Source organism: Perognathus longimembris, chromosome 3 (assembly GCF_023159225.1).
Source record: "Perognathus longimembris pacificus isolate PPM17 chromosome 3, ASM2315922v1, whole genome shotgun sequence".
Lineage (NCBI taxonomy): Eukaryota > Metazoa > Chordata > Mammalia > Rodentia > Heteromyidae > Perognathus > Perognathus longimembris.
The window spans coordinates 75,344,232-75,363,967 of NC_063163.1; the positions used below are offsets into that span (position 1 = coordinate 75,344,232).

At 53.3% G+C, this 19,736-nt stretch overlaps 1 protein-coding gene across 3 annotated transcripts; it reads left to right on the forward strand.

The window, feature by feature from the left end:
• The first annotated feature begins 8,555 nt into the window (after nucleotides 1-8,555).
• Nucleotides 8,556-17,172, forward strand: Ushbp1 (USH1 protein network component harmonin binding protein 1). 3 transcript variants are annotated; one of them, XM_048342506.1, is made up of 13 exons: nucleotides 8,556-8,605; nucleotides 8,693-8,836; nucleotides 8,918-9,075; nucleotides 10,127-10,508; nucleotides 10,836-10,961; nucleotides 11,507-11,634; nucleotides 11,720-11,860; nucleotides 12,039-12,203; nucleotides 13,573-13,822; nucleotides 14,912-15,139; nucleotides 16,018-16,124; nucleotides 16,322-16,444; nucleotides 16,933-17,172. In XM_048342506.1, exons 2-13 carry the CDS (start codon nucleotides 8,783-8,785, stop codon nucleotides 17,120-17,122), a joined length of 2,052 nt encoding a protein of 683 aa, XP_048198463.1. In that variant the 5' UTR covers nucleotides 8,556-8,605; nucleotides 8,693-8,782; the 3' UTR covers nucleotides 17,123-17,172. The 3 variants fall into 3 exon arrangements, with proteins under 3 accessions (XP_048198463.1, XP_048198466.1, XP_048198464.1); XM_048342507.1 differs by having other exon boundaries at nucleotides 8,563-8,605; nucleotides 8,682-8,836; XM_048342509.1 differs by having other exon boundaries at nucleotides 8,560-8,836; nucleotides 11,723-11,860.
• Nucleotides 17,173-19,736: the final 2,564 nt, after the last annotated feature.

The following is a 19,736-nucleotide window of genomic DNA, read 5'->3' on the forward strand; positions in this document are numbered from 1 at the left end:
GCCTAGCAAGCTCAAGGCCTTGAGTGTGAACCCCAGTTTAAATAGAAGTAAAAAAATTAGAAGACAGCTTCATACTGCTTTTATTTCCTGAGACTATCTGCAAAGATGCTATCATAATCGTAGACTAGGTCAAGTTTGTAAGTTTCCTGTGTTTTCTCTTTTGATGTGGAGTTTTGTTTTTCGCATGTCAGTTTTACTTTGCATTCTTGTAACGTTAAAGCATAGGCTTTTATTGTATTTTGTTCTGTAGTCATATCAAAACCAAACCAAAAAAAAAAAAAAAAAAACCTTCCTGCTGGTGTAAGTGTCCTCTTGCTAGTGACCCCCAGAGCTGTAGTTTTTGTTACATAGGCTGTATTTGATTGTAGTAATAATAAATCTCTCCATAAAATTTCTGACAGGAGTGGTATTTGTCTAAAAGTACTGATGGCTCTCAGGGGTCTGCGCTGCCTCTCGTGGCTGCGATGAGGGGGCGAATGCATTTCTGCCATTGATAGTCCTAATAGCTCTTACCTGGAAGGCTTACATACCAGAACTTAAGGAAACCTGACTTGTGTGCGATACCAGCCAGTCTACGAACAGAGACAAATTGGTGCTCCTATGTAAGATGGAGAGCCAGGCGCCGGTGGCTCAGGAGGCTGAGATCTGAGGATCACAGTTCCAAGCCAGCCCAAATAGGAAAGTGTGAGACTCTTGTCTCCAGTTACTCATCAAAAAAGCCAGTAGTGGAGCTGTGGCTCAAGTTAGTAGAGCTCTAGCCTTTACGGGGGAAAAAAAAAAGCTAAGGGACAGTGGTCAGACCCCGAGTTCAAGCCCTGGGGACTGGCACACAAGCAAACAAAAAAGGTGTGGAATGCATCCTTTTGCCTGTGTCAGAGATCCATGCAGCATATTTGTTACAGAAGGACACTTTATCCGTCAGATGTCTGACCAGCCATGTTTCTTCCTAATCATTCCTCTTCACTTGGATGTAAACTTCACATAGAAACATAGCCCATAGAGCAGGATGAGTCTGTGTGCATTTATAGGTGTTTTGGGTTGTTATTTATGATCCAAGGCTGGGTAGAATCATAAGACATGACTGCCGGCTGGAGATCTGGGCAAAGCTGCTGCTCAGATCCTCTGGAATCCTAGCTACTCCTACTCCGAGGGCTGAGATGGGGAGGATCACGTTTTGAGGCTAGCCCAGGTAGAAAAGTTCATGAGACCCCTCCTCAGCTGACTAATGGGCGCTGTGACATGAACTCGTCATCCAATGACGTTAGCCTAACAGCATGTCCCAGGCACGTGAGACGCTAGCTCACAACTAAATCAGTGCAAAAAAGGGTGGGAGGCATAGCTCAGCCAGAGTGCCTGCCTAGCAAGCAAAGGCCCTGGGTTCAAACCTCATTACCAAAAAAAAGGACCCTCACAAATGCAAAAATAGAGAGTATCTGGGCAGTGGCTCACGCCTGTAGATCTGAAAATCAAAGTTCAAAGCCAATCAAAGAAAGGTCCGAGAGACTCTCCTCCAATTAACCAACGAAGTGCTGAACTGCATGTGGCTCAAGCCCCCGTACTAGCACACACACATAATTACATAGTGCATCTCCTATAGTAGTGCTATCAGTAAATAGTGGTATCAGTATTGATGTCAAATATAACAAAAATATGTCCTGTATTTATGTCAATAAATAAAGGAGTATATCATCATTTGTCTTCTTGCTTGTAAATTGCAATCTCCTGACTGGTTTCAGTCCTAGGACCCAGAGGTCAGATTCCAGGTGTTTGGGGTAAGTAGTATTCAGTCCTGCACTTCTAGTGGTTCTAGTGGTTCTCTCCTGTGGGAGAGACTGCATACCCACCAAGCCAGAACTGCTGGGAGGTACATATGTTGGGAGGTATAGGTGTACTTGGTTGTAGTCCCAGCTACTTGAGAGGTGGGAAGATCATAGATCTGTCTGGGAAAAAGTGTGATTGGGACAGGGGATGTGGCTTAGTGGTAGGATGCTTACCTAGATGCATGAGGCCCTGGGTTTGCTTCCTTGGCACCATATAAACAAAAATAGTGTTTAAAAAGAAGTTAATGGACTGGGAATGTGGCTTAGCAGTAGAGTAGCTACTCAGGAGGCTGAGATCTGAGGATTGAAGTGCAAAGCCATCCTGATAGGAAAGTCTGTGAGACATTTACCTCCAGCTACCTACCAAAAAGCCAGAAGGGGAGCTGTGGCTCAAGTGCCAGAGCACTAGCCTTGAGCTGAAGAGCTCAGGAACAGCACCAAGGCTCTAGGTTTAAGCCCCAGTAGGAACACCAAAATATAGGATGCAGTTAACATAGATTGTAAACCTGGAGATTTTGAATTTTGGCTTATGACTAAGATTGTGAGAACTGATAACACCATTTGGAGTCTGTAAATCATACGTGAATTTATAATTTGTGTTCAGAGCTTTTTTTTTTTTTTTCTTGAACTCAGGGCCTGGGCACTGTCCCTGAGCTGCTTTTGCTCAAGGCTAAAGCTCTAGTACCACAGCGCTACTTCTAGCCTTTTCTGTTTATGTGGTACTGAGGAACCCCAGGCTTCCTGCATGCTAGGCAAGCACTTTACTACTGAGCCACATTCCCAGCCCATGTTAATAGCATTTTGTTAAAGTGTTTTTACTTTCCTCTTGTATTTTTTGCCAATCCTGAGGCTTGAACTCAGGGCCTGAGCACTGACCCTGGCTTCTTTTGGCCCAAGGCTAGCACTCTACCACTTGAGCCACATTACCACTTCTGGCTTTTTCTATATATGTGGTGCTGAGGAATCAAACCCAGGGCTTTCTGTATGCGAGGCAAGCACTAGGCCATATTCCCAGCCTTATTTTTCTCTTAGGAGTTAAGGAGCTATATCTCAGTTGAGTCATCTTACAGATGCCCTGGCTGATGATAAGACAAAAACACCCATTCTAACCACTAATGAACTGCATCAAAAGTAAAGAGAGCCAGGCGCTGGCTCATGCCTGTAATCCTAGCTATTCAGGAGGCTGAAATCTGTGGGTTGTGGTTTAAGGTTAGCCTGGACAGGAAAATCCATGAAACTTTCCACCAAAAATCCAGAAATAGCGCTGTATCTTAAGTGGTAGAGAGCTAGCTTTGAGCAGAAAAGCTCAGACACTGCCCAGGCCCAGAGTTCAAGCCCCAAGACTGACACCAAAAAGGTGTGATGGTGAACATTTAAAGGACAGGGATACTTGGCTTTTTTCTTTTCTTTTTTTCCTCCTTGTGCTAGTACTGAGGCTTGAACTCAGGGTTTGGGCTCTGTCCCTGAACTTTCTCATTCAAGCCTGGCAATCTACCACTCAAACCACAGCTCTACTTCCGGTGGATAATTGAAGATAAAAGTCTCATAGACTTTCCTGCTCATGCTAGCTTCAAACCATGATCCTCAGATCTCAGCCTCCTTGGTAGCTAGGATGACAGGTATAAGCCATCAGTAGTGCCTGGCTTGGGTTTTTTTTTATTTCCTTAGTTTCAGATCACATTTGACCTCAGGTAACTGAAATCTTAGAAAGCCATCTCTGATAAGGGTTCAGGCAGTCTGTAAACTTACACTGCCCAGTGCAAAGAGCTACAAATTTAAAAAGTATTCAGGAACAGAAAACTAAAAAGAAAAGAAGGTAAATGAGAGATTTAGTGGTAGTAAAGCTATCTGCCTTCTGTGCTTTTTCCCTGTGAGATCGGGCTGGACTCTCTCACCAAGCAGTAAATAAAGTCACAGATGCTACTGGTGCTTGTGTTACATGAAGAAAACCCACACCAGCAAGGGCTGAGCCGCAGTCTGAAATGGCTGCGACAGAACAGGGTCAGATTCCACCCGTGGCAGCCTCTGCCCATAGGCGACAAGGTATTTTGTGGATGGGTCTCTATTGCCAAGAGAGAACTCACTCACTTACACCCTGCCCACTGTTCAGAGGCCAGTTTATACAACATTTTTTTTAGATTTTCACTGGCCACCTGGAATCAGCTGTGGGCTGTGGGATTTTTTTTCCTCAGTGTTTGAAAGATGTTTCAGGGGCTGGGAATATGGCCTAGTGGCATATACATGAAGCCCTGGGTTCGATTCCCCAGAACCACATATATAGAAAACGGCCAGAAGTGGCGCTGTGGCTCAAGTGTCAGAGTGCTATCCTTGAGCAAAAAGAAGCCAGGGACAGTGCTCAGGCCCTGAGTCCAAGGCCCAGGACTGGCAAAAAAAAAAAAAAAGATGTTTCAGATTTGGGATTTTCAACGTTTCTAATACTCAAATCCATTAAACAAGATGTTCCCTTGCCTATTGAATCGTGTTTCTTGCTCAGACATCAAACATTCAACCAGAATATAATCACACACTGTTTTCAGTAATTGTGCCTTTAAGAACTACAGCTTTAGTCTTCCCCCCACATCCAGCCGGTGGCCAGTGACTCATGCCTGTAATCCTAGCTATTCAGGAGGATGAGATCTGTGGGTTGTGGTTTAAAGCCAGCCTGGGCAGGAAAGTCCATAAGACTCATCTCTCTAATTAACCAGTAAAATGCCAGAAGTAGAGCTGTGACTCTAATGGCCTTGAGTGAAAGACCTAGGGACAAGCCCCAGTACTGGCCCCACCAAAACTAAACAACTCCAGACATAAAAGTTCTGCTCCTGGGGCTGGGAATATGGCCTTAGTGGCAAGAGTGCTTGCCTCGTATACATGAAGCCCTGGGTTCAATTCCCCAGCACCATATATATAGAAAACGGCCAGAAGTGGCGCTGTGGCTCAAGTTGGCAGAGTGCTAGCCTTGAGCAAAAAGAAGCCAGGGACAGTGCCCAGGCCCTGAGTTCAAGCCCCAGGACTGGCAAAAAAAAAAAAAAAAAAAGTGCTGTTTATGCTTCCTGGCTGTCACTCCCAAAGTAGCCCTGGCAGGCAGCTGGCTATACTGTCAGCCATTCCCAGGCTGAGCATGGTCCCTCGGGGGACAGGAGCCCTCCTTTGTGTGACATCTCCCTGTCTTTTCATATTTGACATCCTCAGATCTCAGCTTCCTGAGAAGGTAGGATAACAGATGAGCCACCAGCACCTGGATAGTTTTAATCTTTTTGTCGTCGTTTTGCCAGTACCTGGGCTTGAACTTGGCCCCTCTCTCTGCTTGCTTGATCACCTGGCCCTCTTACCATTTGAGCCATACCTCCAAAGTGGCATTGTTGCTGGTTAACTGGATATAGATTCTCAGGGCATTTTTCTACCCAGGCTGGAATCACCATCAGGGAGCCAGTCCCGGAGCGACCCAGAGAGGAGGAGTGGTTGTAGGGGTGGTTGAACAATTTGCCATCTGGATTGGATGCCTAGGCCCTGCCTGGGAGATGGGAGACCACCTGCTCCCCATACCCCTGCCTTGCAGATGGGTTTAGAGGTGGGAACTCTGGAGCCACTGAGTCAGGGTGGGAGAGGGTGACCCTGACCTTCCCAGGGGAGGGCAGAGCCCTAGAAGCAGGTTTGATTCAGAGAGAAAAGATGGCCCAGGGGAGGAGAGACCCCCCACATGGGAAGAGTGGCAACAAGACCCCCCACACACACACATACCCTGGGGCTCCTGGACTGGCTCACAGGACGTGGCCTGTGGGCTGTGACGCCACTGAACCCCAGCAGAGGGCACGCACAGGCCGGGCTTGGCCTTAGGCCCCAGCCTGCACTCCCACCCCACACTGGCAGGGGGCGAGCAAGGACTGCCCACAGCCCAGGCCAGCGGCTGGGCTGCTCCCAGTCTAGAAAAGGAGCAAAAATGGGCTAAGGGCTACTGCATATGCAAGTTCCCAGCCTGCAATACAGATAGGACCTGTAGGGGCCTGCTACCCAATTCCAGAAATGAAAGATAACTGTCATCTCCAATCAATCGTGATCACAAAAATAGACCCCCAGAATGCTGTCAAAATCCACCTGTAGCCAAGCACCGTGGCTCACACCTATAATCGGAGCTTAGGAAATTGAGAGGTGAGGATTGTGATTCAAAGCCAGTCAGGGCAGGAAAGTTCATAAGACTCATCACCAATTAACCAGCAAAAAGCTGGAAGGAAGAAGAGTTGTGGATCAAGTGATAGAGGGCTAACCTTGAGCACAAAAGCTCGAGGACAGCACCCAGGCCCACAGCTCAAACTCTAGGACCAGCACTAAAAAATTAAAAATTGGGGCTAGGAATATGGCCTAGTGGTAGAGTGCTTGCCTCGCATACATGAAGCCCTGGTTTCAATTCTCAGCACCACATATATAGAAAAAGCCAGAAGTGGTGCTGTGGCTCAAGTGGCAGAGTTCTAGCCTTGAGCAAAAGGAAGCCAGGGACAGTGCTCAGGCCCTGAGTTCAAGCCCCAGGACTGGCAAAATAAGTAAATAAAAATTTTTAAAAAGAAAGGAATGTACCAGCTGCTGGTGGCTCATTCCTATAATCCTAGCTACTCAAGAGACAGATCTGAGCATAGAGGTTCAAAGCCAGCCTGGACAGGAAAGTTCTTGAGACTTTTATCTCCAATGAACCACAAGAAAACTGGAAGTAGCGCTGTGGCTCAAGTGGTAGAGCACTAGCCTTGCGTAAAAGAGTTCAGGGACAGCACCCAGGCCCTGAGTTCAAAGCCCAGGACTGGTAAATTAAAAAATAAAAAACCCACAACTAGGCACCAGTGGCTCACACCTGTAATCCTAGCTGCTCTGGAGGCTGAGATCTGAGGATCATGGTTCAAAGCCAGCCCATGCATAAGAGACTCTTATCTCCAATAAAGTACTTAGAAAAAGCTGGAAGTGGCACTGTGGGTCAAGTGGTAGAGTGTTAGCATTGAGCACAAAGAGGCTCAGGGATGGTGCCTGGGCCCAGAGTTCAAGACCCAGGACTGGAAAAAAAAAAAAAAAAGAAAGAAAGAAAGAAAAGGAAAAAAAAAGACAAGTTCACTTGTTTATCTCCAAAAACCCACAGGCACCAAAACCAGCCAAACCAGATTTGGTGACTTGACACCAAGCTGATCATGGGTTACAGTTCTCTTGGGCAGTGGATCTTATTTTGCAACCGGGGGGACTGAACCCTGGGCCTGAGCACATGTTAGGCAAGTGCTTTTCCCATGTGAGCCAGACCCCTATCCCCACTTGTTTATGTGATCTCTTTCAGATACTGATCTCAAACTCCTAACCCTCTCATGTAGCTGAGATTAGACACAGTGAGACATGATGCCAGGCTCTCTCCCAACTTACTAGGCCAGTGGCACACACCTTTAATCCCAGCTCTCACTTGAGAGGCTGACACAGGTGGATGGAGATTTAGAGGACAGCCAGGATCACATAGCCAAATTTTTGTTTAAAAAATAACAATAATAGGCCGGGTGCTGGTGGCTCACTCTTGTAATCCTCGCTACTCAGGAGACTGAGATCTAAGGATTGCAGTTCAAAGCCAGTCTGGGCAGAAAAGTCCATGAGGCTCTTATCTCCAATTAACCACAGGAAAACGGGAAGTGGCACTGTGGCTCAAGTGGTAGAGTGCTAGACTTAAGCTGAAGATCTCAGGGACAGTGCCCAGGCCCAGAGTTCAAGCCCCACTGGTGACAAAAAAGTAAAATAATAATAATAATAATAATAGAACCTATGCCTTTCTTACAGCAGTATAAACTGAAGTTTCATTAATTAATTGATAACAACTGGAAATGAATAAATCACATCCAAAGGAAAGGGAATTTTAGGATCATAATTCTCCACATTTAAAGGATGTGGAGAATTTAATACTTTTATTTTTTCAAATATTTGTCATACTGGAGCTTGAACTCAAATCCTGTACCTTGCTTGACTTTTTCATTTGAGGCTGATGCACTATGGCTTTTGCCACAGCTTTACTTCCAGCTTTTTGGTGGTTCATTAGAAGAGCCTCATACACATTCCTGCCTGGGCTGGCTTTGAACCATGGTCTTCAGATCTCAGCCTTCTGAGTAGCTGGGATTACAGGCGTGAGCCACTGACACTTGGGTGAAAGGCTGACATGTTTAGAGGTGGATCTGTGAGTGTGAGTGTGTGTGCATGCACACACTGAGAGTGTGTTGTTCCCCCACTCCACCCCAGGAAGCCTCGGTCTTAGAGGAGGAAACAGCACAATAACAAGTCTCACGTGACCATGGGAGGGGGCTTCCTGTTTCCCAGCCCCTCCCTGGCCAGCCTAAGGCAACCTAAGCCTGGGCAGGCAGTGGCCAGGATCACCCCAGGAGCTCAGACCTCTGATGAGCTTCCCCAGAGAAGCGGGAAGAGGTAGAGGGGGCTGAGAGGCGAACCCCACAGTGAGAGGAGGCAAACCCCAAGCTAGACTGGTGAATCAACAGCTGGAGGCTTGGCATTCAGGGTGACCTTAGGGAGGAATGGATGATTCTTGGAGTCACCATCCCAAGGCCCAAAACAGGAGAAGCTAAGCCCTGAGCTGAAGTGGCCATGCCTGTGACCCAGTCCTTGGTGGATGAAAGAGGAGGATTGTGGGGTTCCAGGCCAGCATGGGCTATAGAACAAGGTCTCTCTCTCTCTCTCTCTCTCTCTCTCTCTCTCTCTCTCTCTCTCTCTTTAAAGGAAGGAAAACCCAAATGGCAGAAAAGGAGGGGAGAATGGAGAAGAGAAAGGTGGGCCAGATCTGACAGGGAGTGAGCAGCCTGCCCCATGAGCCAGTCAAGTACCAAGCCAACTCAGTCACCTAAGCCCCCTCCCAGGCCCTGAATCACAGGAGAGGAAGTTGAGGCAGCAGAGGCCTGAGCTGAAGACCAGCTGTGTCTTTACGGGACAAGATTTTCTCGACAGCAATGAGTGCCAGGGCCACGCGGCCCCGAAGCCGGCGAGGGAGGTCAGCTCCCCCTGTAAGTGTCCCCTGGCCCCCGCCGCCCCCAGCTCCAGCCGCCCAGACCCAGCTGGGTTCAGAGCCACCTGCTGTCTTGCAGGGTGAACTCGATCCTGTGGCTGAGAGTTCAGAGGAAGCCGAAGCATCCTGCGGCAACACCAAGCCCAGCTCAGGCCCAGTGCGGGAAGAAACCAGGCTGGAGCTGCTGGAGCTGCTGGAGCCCAGGGCCGGGGCTGGCGACCCTGGGCTGGGGAACAGGTTAGCCCTGCCGGTGTGGTCCCCTCTGCTCAGCCCAGTACCTCTTTACCATCCGTGATCCTGCCAGTGGCCCTGCGTCACTTGCCGGCCCCGGCTCCCCCAGCTGGCTGCCTAATGCTTTGTTTGTGTGTGTATATATATGTATGTATATATAGTTAGTTATTAGTGATATGAAGGTTTGAATTCATGGCCTTGCTGGGTGTTTTAGACTTTAGCCAGGCCCCCAGCCATTTTGTGTGTGTGTGTGTGTGTGTGTGTGTGTGTGTGTGTGTGTGTGTGTACACTAGTTCTGAGGCTTGAATTGAGGCTTGAAGTCAGGACTTGGGTGCTGTCCCTGATCTTTGTCACTCAAGTCTGGTGCTCTGCCACTTCAGCCACAGCACCACTTCCTGCTTTTTGGTTTGTAGTTCATTGAAGATAAGAGTCTCACGGGGATTATCCTGCCTGGGCTAGCTTCAAACCGTGATCTTCCAATCTCAGCGCCTCTCTCTCTCTCTCTCTCTCTCTCTCTCTCTCTCTCTCTCTCTCTCTCTCTCTGTTGGTTGTGGGGCTTGAACTCTGGGCCTAAGCACTCTCTGTCCCTGAACTCTTCAGCTCAAGGCTAGTGCTCTACCACTATGAGCCACAGTGCCACTTCCATTTTTCTGGTGGAGATAAGAGCCTCACAGACTTTCTTGCCTGGGCTGGCTTTGAACCCTTATCCTCAAGTCTCAGCCTCTTGAGTAGCTGAGAATCCAGGCATGAATCCCCCGGTGCCCAGCTCCCCCAACCCTTCAGCTTTAGTTTATTGCTCAGATGATGTCTTGTGCTTTTTGCTCCACCTGGCCATGAAGCTGGGTCCTGTCTTCCACCTCCTGTGTAGCTGGGTGACAGGTGCGCACCACTGTGCCTGTCCCCCCACTGCCATTTTCTTTACTATTTGGAGACAGGCTCTCACCATTCCTTCCAGGCTGGCCTTGAACTCATGGTCAGGTGGGTGTTGAGCTTGCGGTTCTCCAGGCTCCCTGAAGCCTTTGGGGGCAAGCCTGGCTCAGGCCCTTGGTTTCCACAGGACTGATCAGGCCACAGACGGAGACCCGGGTGGGGTGCCAGCCTTCACCCCTGCGGGTCCCCAGGAGCCTCCAGCAGCAGCTCAGCAACCCCCAGAGGCGGCTCCCCCTGACCGGTCGGAGGCCCCTGATGTGTTTCAGGCCCTCCAGCAAGCGCTGAGTTCCCTTGAGGCTGCGGCAGCCGCCTGGCGATGCCAGCCCCCGGGATGCCCCATGCCCGTGCGAACAGGCGGGGCCGCCCGGGCTAGCCCACCGGAGGTGGCCCGGCTCTCGGAGAGGAACACTTGGCTGAGGCTGGCCTTGGACACCCGCGAGGCTGAGCTGCTCCGCGCACAGGCCTCCCTGCGGGCCCTGCAGGCCGAGAAGGACAAGCTTCAGCAAGAGGTAAGTGGCAGCTCCACCCCGCTGCCAGCGGCCACGGCTGAGGGAGGACGCAGACCCCAGCAGAGGAAGCCTTTCGTTGGTGGATTCAGTCAATGAACTTTCAAGTGTGGGGGTTCACACCTGTAATACCAGCACTTGGGAGGCGGAGGCAAGAGGATGGCCAGTTTGAGGTCAGCCTGGGCCTCAAAAATCCAAAATAAGATCCAAGAAAGCCATGGGGCTCCTAGCCTTCCAGGGGGCTCCAGCTGCTAACCTAGGAGCCTGAGGGAGGGCCCAGGTAGGGTGGGTGCTTGGAGCCCGGGCCTGAGGAGTCTGCATGCCTTCCAGGTTCAGGAGCTGCAGTCATCCCTGAGGAGGCTAGAGTCCTCTCTGCCCGGGTCTCCCGGCTGCGCTGGCGGCCCAGGCAGTGATTCCAGCAGCTCAGGGGCAGATGCGGAGCCCTGGGGTGCTCAGGTGAGTGTGAGCCGCTGGGGCCCCCATCCTGGTGGCCTTAAGATTCTAGGCCAGGGCTGGGATTGTGGCTTAGTGGTAGAGCGCTCGCCTTGCATACATGAAGCCCTGGGTTTGATTGCTCAGCACCACATAAACAGAAAAAGCCAGAAGTGGTGCTGTGGCTCAAGAGTGCTAGCCTCGAGCAAAAAGAAGCCAGGGACAGTGCTCAGGCCCTGACTCCAAGCCCCAGGATTGGCAAAAATTCACAAAAAAACAAAAACTTGCTGGGCGCTGGTATCTCATGCCTGTCATCCCAGCTACTCAGTAGGCTGAGATCTGAGAGTCCTAGTTCAAAGCCAGCCTGGGCAGGAAAGTCTGTGAGACTTGTTTCTCCAATAAACTACTCAGTAAAAAACAGAAATGGAGCTGTGGCTCAAAGAGGTGTGGTGCTATTGCCCAGGCCCTGAGTTCAAGCCCCATAACTGACAAAAAAAAATAATAAAACAACTCATGAGTCCATGTTGTTGATGACAACTTGGGTAAGTCAAGTCACCCCTTCCTGGCAGGAATCCTCCTTGGTTTCCCCCCTGCTCTGGCTGCATGATTCCAGCTCCCAGATTCTTGGGCCTGTGTCCACGCACATGCCAGGCCCTGCGCTGAAGCTTCTGGAAGGCTGCACAGAGCAGCTGTGCAGGTGAGAGCCTAGCACCTGGCAGGCCGGGAGGCAGCCATGACTTAGAGGCAGTCGTTCTCCCACGTCTCTCTTTCTCTTGGGCCAGGAGAATGGAGAAGCTGAAGAGCTTCAATCGGCTGCTGCTGGCGGTGCTGCAGGGGTTCAAGGGGCACTGCGAGGATCTCAGCATGCAGCTGGGGAGGCGGGCGGCAGAGGCCACAGCGCTGGGCCTGGCCCTGCAGTACAGGTCCCTTGCGTCCGCCTATCATCTCAGTGCTGGGGGGTGGTGGTCCAGCTGGGGAGGGGGGTGACCTGGCTGGAGGGTGCCTCTTGTTCCTGAGGGGGAGGGCAAGGAAACAAGGGGGTGGCACACCCTGCTTCTAGCCAAATGGGGCGGGCTCCCCAATGCATTCCATGTCTTCCAGTGAGCGCTGCGAGGAGGCCTACAGGGCCCTGCTGGCTCTGCGAGAGGCTGACCCTGCGGGGGGCGCCCAGATCCCCGGAGCTGACCTGCAGCGGGCTGAGGAGGAGGCATGCAGGCTGCTGGCACAAATGGAGGCTGCCAGGGATGGAGAGACCCCACAGCACAGGTACCCCAGGAGAGCCCGTGCACAGTGCATGGGCACCTGGGGTCACTCCTGTAATCTCAGCTAATCTGTAGGCTGAGCTTTGAGGATCTCAGTTCAAAGCCCAGTCTGGGCATGAGACTCCTACCTCCAATGGCCCACCAAAAAGCCGGAAGTAGAGCTGTGGCTCAAGGAATAGAGCACCAGCCTTGAGGGGAAAAGCTCAGGGACAGCACACAGGCCCTGAGTTTAAGCCCAGGACTGGTACATACACACACGTACACACACACACACACAAACACACGGGGCCAACCTCACCCAGCCAGTTTTCATTAGTGGCCACCGTGACCTTTCTTCATGCTAACACATGCCAGCCCTGGTGGCTATGGCCACGAGGGGAGCCTTATTGAGTAATACTAGGTCAACTCCAGTTAGAGTTCGTACCTAATGACCACCTAGGGCTCAGTGCCAACCTTAAAGAGCAAAGCAGCACCAAACCCAGCACACAGCCTTGTCACAACTTGCCTTCTAGGTCACTGTAGTTTTCTTTTTTCTTTTCTTTTTTGCCAGTTCTGGGGCTTTAACTCAGGGCCTGAGCACTGTCTCTGAGCTTCTTTTTGCTCAAGGCTAGAACTCTACCACTTGAGCCACAGCACCACTTCTGGCTTTTTCTGTGTATGTTAGTACTGAGGTATTGAACCCAGGGCTTCATGCATGCTAGGCAGACACTCTATCACTAAGCCACATTCCCAGCCCTTTTCTTTTTTTTTGCCAGTCCTGGGCCTTGGATTCAGGGCCTGAGCACTGTCCCTGGCTTCTTTCTGCTCAAGGCTAGCACTCTGCCACTTGAGCCACAGTGCCACTTCTGGCCGTTTTCTGTATATGTGGTGCTGGGGAATTGAACCCAGGGCCTCATGTATACAAGGCAAGCAATCTTGCCACTAGGCCATATCCCCAGCCCCCTTTTCTTTTTTCTTGTACCAGTCCTGGGGCTTGAACTCAGGGCCTAGGCACTGTCTCTTAGCTCATTTTCACTCAAAGCTGATGCTCTCCCACTTTGAGCCACAGCTTTACTTCCAGCTTTTTGGTGATTCATTGGAGTTAAGAGTTTCATGGACTTTTCTGGCTGGCTTTTAACCACCACCCTCCAATCCTAGCCTCCTGAGTAGCTGGGATTACAAGCATGAGCCACCAGCGCCAGGCTGGCCTATTTGCTGGGAGCCCATGGAGTTGGCACGCTGGGTGGTGGTGTGCATTGAGCGAGGCTCATAGCGGGTGGGGACTGTGAGGATATGATGGCCACAGTTGGCACAGCGGGGCAGCTCGGCCCAGTGGATGGAAGACGAGGGACCCTTCAGGGTTGACAGCAGAGGGCCTCTCCTGTGTCCTGCAGCCCCGAAGGCAGCAGTGTGGATAAGCCCACACCACAGGAAGTCGCCACTCAGCTCCAAGGCCTTATCCAGTGGATCCAGAAGCACCGTGCCCTCTTGAAGATCCCCCCAGAGCCCAGCCCCTCTGCAGCAGCAAAGCCCACCATGCCCCATGGGGAAGCCATGGTACAAGCCCTTCTGGAAACCCAGCCTGGCCCAGCTCTGCCCCCGCTGGAGAAGACCCAGATCCAACAGGGCCTGATGGCCACACGGGTAGGAATAGGCCACACTGGTGCCAGGGTTTATTAGAGAGACAGAATGTGAGACATATGTCTGGGGGACCAAGGGCTAGAAGGAATGTTGCTCTGCTAAGGACATGTTTCTTGGAGTTTTGTGGTTTGTTTTTTTTTCTTCTTTTGCTAGTCCTGGGTCTTGAACTCAGGGCCTGAGTACTGTCCCTAGCTTCCTTTTGCTCAAGGCTAGCACTCTACCACCTGAGCCACAGTATCACTTCTGGCTTTTTCTGTTTATGTGGTGCTGAGGAATTGAATCCAGGGCTTCATGTATGTTAGGCAAGCACTCTACCACTAAGCCACATTCCCAGCCCGTTTCTTGGAGTTTTGAGGAATGAATAAGCGTTGGTTGTCTGGGATTTCATTTCTCATTAGACTGTGAATCTGTCTTTCCAAAATGCCCTTCCCATTGGAAGAGATGAGGGTGAGAAGATTAATGGCGTTTGTAGGCTGGCATGAAAGGTTTGAGGTGTAGCTCAGTCAGTGGTAGGGTACTAGCCTACATGCCTGAGACCCTGTAATCAATCTTTAACACTACAATCAACCAATTAATCAATAGAAAAGAAGATGTAGGCTGGGAAGGTGGCTTAGTGGTAGAGTGTCTGCCTAGCATGCATGAAGCCCTAGGTTTGATTGCTCAGCACCACATAAGCAGAAAAAGCTGGAAGTGGTTCTGTGCTCAAGTGGTAGAGTGCTAGCCTTGAGCAAAAGAAACTCAGGGACAGTGCTCAGGAAAAAAAGCAGGGTGTGCTAGTGCAGGCCTGTAATCCCAGCATAGGGAAGGTAGCGGCCGGAGGATCTTGAGTTTGAAGCTTACCTAAGACTCTGTCTTTAAAATAAAGTGAAATAAAAGTGTAAAAATCTGAAGTTCTGAGATGTTCTAGAAACTTCCATGCAGCTCCTGGTTGACCTTGTCTAAAACCATGCTCTTCCCAGAGCTGTTGCTCCCGGGGTAGGAAAGCATTGTCAAGGTCACAGTGAAGATCAGTGTTCTTGTGTGTCCCCAGAGAGATCTTCTGGGGCCTCAGTCTCCCCGGGGCGTTGAATCCATAATCCCTCACCGCCACAGGAGACCCTGGCTGACCTGATGCTGCAGCTGCAGTTGGTGCGCAGGGAGAAGCGGTGCCTGGAGCTGCGGGAGGCCGCGCTGCGGGCCCAGGGCCCGGTCCACGTGCTGCTGCTGGAGCAGCTGCAGTGGGAGCGCGCGCAACTCGCACTCACGCCCTGCGGAGCCGACGCCAGCGGTGGAGGCAGCAGTGGGGATAGCAGCAGCGAGGAGGAAGAGGGGTGGCTGCAGGTGAGCAGCCAGCAGGCACCTGGTAGGGATAGGGTGCCAGCCCCACCCACCGGGCGCCCCGACCAAGCCCACCACGCACTGGGTCCACCCGGTGCCCCCGCCCACCACACATTCTGTCCACTCAAAGCCCCGCCCTCCAGGTACCCCGCCCCTCTGAAAGTCCCGCCCCCACAGCGCCTTGCCCAGCACTTGTCCCTCTGACGCCACACTCACACGCTGGCCCGCCCACTAGACCAGCCCATAAGGCACCAAGCCCTAAGAAAGCCCCACCCACAGGATGCCATGCCCTGCGTTGGCCCTGCCCTCAACTCGTCCCACCCACCCCACCTCCAGCTCCTTGTAGCCTTGGCTGAAGGAAGGGTCAAGGTCAAGTCCCCAGTTTCCTGTCCTTGGGGATTCAGTGACCTTCCACCTTGCCTTCCCCTCTCCTTCCGGGAGGGAACCGAGGACTGCACTAGCCAACCGAGGACTGCACTAGCCAGGCCAGCCTCGCCCCCAGCCATTGCTTGATACAGTACCCCTCAAGATGTTACACACACTTAGCCCAGGCTAGCCTCCAATGGCTGTCCTTCCTGTGTGTGTGCCCGCTAGGATTACAGGCCTGTGCTACCACATTGAGCTTTTCTAACCTCCTCCATGCACCTTCTCTAGAGCATGCTGCGTCCAAAGGCCGGTCACTCCCCTCCATACCATTCAGTCCCCAGCCCGAATTCCACCTCCTCCAGGAAGCCCTCCTTGGCTCTCTGTAGAGGTCCCCAGTTATCTCCCTTGTCCCACTGCTGTTTCTGTCTCTTCTCGAGTGAAGGCAGGGGCTTCATTTGAGCAGCTTCCATGTCCAGCCTGGGCTGGGGTGTCTTCCCTCCCTCCTGTCCCCTCAGGGCCCTTCTGCTCTCCTGGGAGTCAGCAGTGGCACTGATGAAGGCCAGGTGAGCAGAATAGGGGACCCAGAGAAGTTGTCCCAGGAACTGGCAGCATCACTTACTAGGTATGTGTCTGGGGCCCAGCAGGGGGGGTGGTTAGGTGGGGTGGGAGCTGGGGGGAGCATGCAAGAGGCCAGGGACCACTGTGTCCAGCTGAGGCCAAGGTGTGCGCACCTGGAAGCACCATGGGCCGGTGGGCAGGAAGAGAAAAAGGAACCGACTTGATGTGGCTGGGAGCCCTCTCTCTTCACCCCTACCCTAGGTCCCTGGGCCTTCGACAGCAGTTGCAGTCCCTCCGGGATCGCTTGGAGCAGATGGCCCAGAGGGGCCAAGCCAGCCGGGCTCAGAGTGCATTGCTGCACAGAGAGCTATGCCAAACTCACAGGTAGGGGCAGGCATCCCTGGTCCCTGACATGGGCCCCTTAGCTCTCTCTAGGCTTAAGGGCTGGGTGCAGTAGTTCACATCTGTAATCCCCACCTGTGTGGGAGGAGATGGAGAGGATGGTGGTTGTCCTGACCAGCAAATAACACAGATATGGTAGTGCATGTTTGTTACTCCAGCTGGCCACAGAAAACTTCTAGAAAATAACAAAAGCAATAAAGTGGGGGGGGGGGAGGGATAGGGAATGATTCAAGTAACATAACACCTGTCTAGCAAGCAGATTCAAACCCTAGTATATGCCCTCTCCCCCCCTCACCCCCCCAAAAAAAGAATGGCTCCAAGCTCTGGGTACCCACCCACTCAGCAATGATGCAGGTGTCCCAGGAGGATCTGACCCCCGATACCTGGTCATCTGGAAACAGGGTCCGTGGCCCCTTCTTTGTGGGAGGTGGGGAGGGGGGCTGTGTCTGGCTCAGCCACTCACCCCACAGTGCCCTGGTCCTGGCCTTCCGAGAGGCCCACCAGAAGCAGGAAGAGCAACGCCGGAAGCTGGAGCAGCAGCTGGCACTGATGGGGGAGCGTCAGGCGGAGGAGCTGGCCCGGCTGGAAGCCACTGCCAGGGCCCTGGCAAAGCCCAGGCCTCCCTGCCCTCTGCCCCTGCTGGGGGAGACCCTTCTGTAGATCTCACCCCAGGCCAGGCTGGCTCTGGCCATAAACAGCCCTCAAGTGACCTCTTGTCTGTCATGTGCAATGATTTGGTGTGACACAGTGACACTGGAAAAGGTCACATGCCACGTGGGAATAAACTTGACCTCCCAGTGAGGTCAGGACTAGGAAAGCTGGGCCGAGGGGGCAAGGGCATCCAGTCTGGGGCAACTTGGAAGTCAGGGAGGCTGAAGTAGCACCTGGCTGCTTTGTCCAGAAACCTGGGGAGACATCCATGGGCCAGATGCCACCCACTCCTGCCCAGAGAGGCTGCCCTCTAACCAGAAGGGAGACTGAGGCCCAGTGGCTGGAGTCCTAGTGCTTGCTCTCTGGGGGAAGGAGAGGGATGTGTACTCCAACATGACTTTGGGACTTGCATTTTTTCTTTTCTTACCAGTCCTGGAGCATGAACTCAGGGCCACGTGTGCTCTCACGTGGGTTTTTTTCTCCACTCAAGGTGAGGCATATCCTCAGTATCATCTTCTGAGCTGTTTCATTGAAGAATCTCATGGACTTTCCAGCCCCAGGCTGGCTTCAAACCAAGATCCTCAGATCTCAGCCTCCTGAGCAGCTGGGATGACAGGCGGGGGGCCCCCGGGCACGTAGCATTCACAATTCTGTTTCCTACAAGCAGAGAAAACACAGGGTACTTATCATCTCACTCACCCTCTGCGCCTGCGCCCAACAAATTCTGCCTCACATCCACCACCCACTTTGTCCGGGTATAGGCATCATACCAGGAGTTTCTGCACGGTACCAGAGATGACATTTTAATCGGAATAATCCGTGTTGGGGCTTGTATTTAAGGAAGGTAGAGCCTGGCACACTGACTCCTGGTGGGTCTGTAACACAGGATGGGGACATTGGCCCACAGGGAGCCCACACCAAAAGATAAAAGCTTCAGAGCTGGGAATGTGGCTTAGCGGTAGAGAGCTTGCCTAGCATTCGTGAAGCCCTGGGTTCAATTCCTCAGTAGCACATAAACAGAAAAAGCCAAAAGTGGCGCAATGGCTCAAGTGGTGGAGTGCTAGCCTTGAGCAAAAAGAAGCCAGGCCCCCAATTCAAGCCCCAACACTGGCAAAAAAAAAAACCACAAGAAAAAAAACTTAAAAGTTCCATACTCAGGGTGCCTTGTACCTCCAGGAGGTGTGAGGGGTGCTCACAGTCTCAGCTGATGTGTGCAACAACCCAATCCAGTCTGAGAAGTTGAAGTTTCCTCCCGCAGGGTTGGAGTTGGCTTTGAGCCAGACATTGATTAGCATGTGATTTGCATAAGCCCCACCCAGCCGTGCCCTCCCAGCAGTAGCTGAGACTTGAGCTGAGCACCCACCCAGAAGGTTCTGTTCCCCAGGGGGTCCCGGGCAGGACCTTGTGTCTGGGATTTGAGCCCAGTCTTCCCTATCTGGGGGCTTCTCGGACAGTGGCTCTGTGGACCTAGCAGGCTTTGAAGAGGGAAACTGAGGCAGGCCACCTTGGGGCAGCAGAGGAGCCCAGCCCCCAGTCCCACCAGATTGTCATCAAAGATGACCCGAGTACGCCCGGAGGGGCACCGCGGGTTCCCAGGCCCCCCAGGCCGTTCCCACGGGTGTCCCCTCGGCAGATGGGCCCAGGCTCCTTTGTCCCGGATCTGAGGCGGTGGCAAGGTCAAAGGTCACCGCGGGGCCGCAGGCAGGGGTCAGGTGGGCGGGACGGAGGCTCGGGGACCCCGGGCCAAGCCCCCTCCCCAGGTCTAACTTCGTCCTCCCTGTCGGCTAAGCAGACCTGGAGCTGGGCCCGGGCCTGCTGACCCTGACCCTGACCCTGAGTTTCCCTCTGAGCGTGGCGTCATCTCCAGCCTCTGCCTCAGCCCGGCCGGGTCACAGCCACGCGCCCTGGCGGTCACCAGGCCCCGGGCCTGCGAGCTGCGGGTGAAAGGTCGCTCTGGAGGGCCTTCCCTGGCCGGTTAAACCTTAACCCGCCTCGCCCAGGCGCGGCCAGGAGTCCGGGGCCCGGCGGCCAGGGGCGGGCCGGGGTCGCGGCCAGGGGCCCGGGACACATCTGCTCAGCTCGGGGGCCGGGCCTTCCGAGAAGGGGAGGAAGTGGGGGTGGGCAGGTCGCAGCGCCGCTGAGGGGCGGCCGGGGGCGGGAGGGGCCGCAGCCCGCGGCGCCTCCCCGTCCCGCCCCAGCCCCAGGGGGCTCCGGGGGCCAGGTGGACCCCGCGCCGCGGAGGGGGCGGCGTTCTGGAAGAGCAAGCAAGCACAATCTACCGGGCCGGCGTGCGGGAGGCGTGCTCGGGTGCGCGCGCCTGCGTGCGCGCTTGTTTGTGACTGAGTGTGCGCCCGTGTGCAAGACTGTGCTCCCGCGTGTGCGTGCGCACGTGCTTGTGAACGCCTGCGTGTCACCGCGGCGCAGGGGCGTGACCCCGGGGGCACACGTCCCCCCCGTTCTTGCTTCCGCCCAGAACGCGTGGGGAGGCGGTTCGAGGGGCGCCGGGAGGGCGGAGGACCCCGGGCCCAGGTCGGAGGCTCCCCAGAGACATCCTAGCGAGCGAGGGTCGCGGAAGGGCCGGGGCCGCGGGTGCGCGGGGGTTAAGGCCCGAGCGCGGATGGCT

Bases quoted from the DNA above. Each gene is read 5' to 3' on its own strand.
- Ushbp1 (XM_048342506.1), top strand. From the start codon at position 8,783: ATGAGTGCCAGGGCCACGCGGCCCCGAAGCCGGCGAGGGAGGTCAGCT. The intron at 11,635-11,719 runs GTGAGAGCCTAG...CTCTTGGGCCAG, and splicing joins TGCACAGAGCAGCTGTGCAG to GAGAATGGAGAAGCTGAAGA. The intron at 11,861-12,038 runs GTCCCTTGCGTC...CATGTCTTCCAG, and splicing joins GGCCTGGCCCTGCAGTACAG to TGAGCGCTGCGAGGAGGCCT.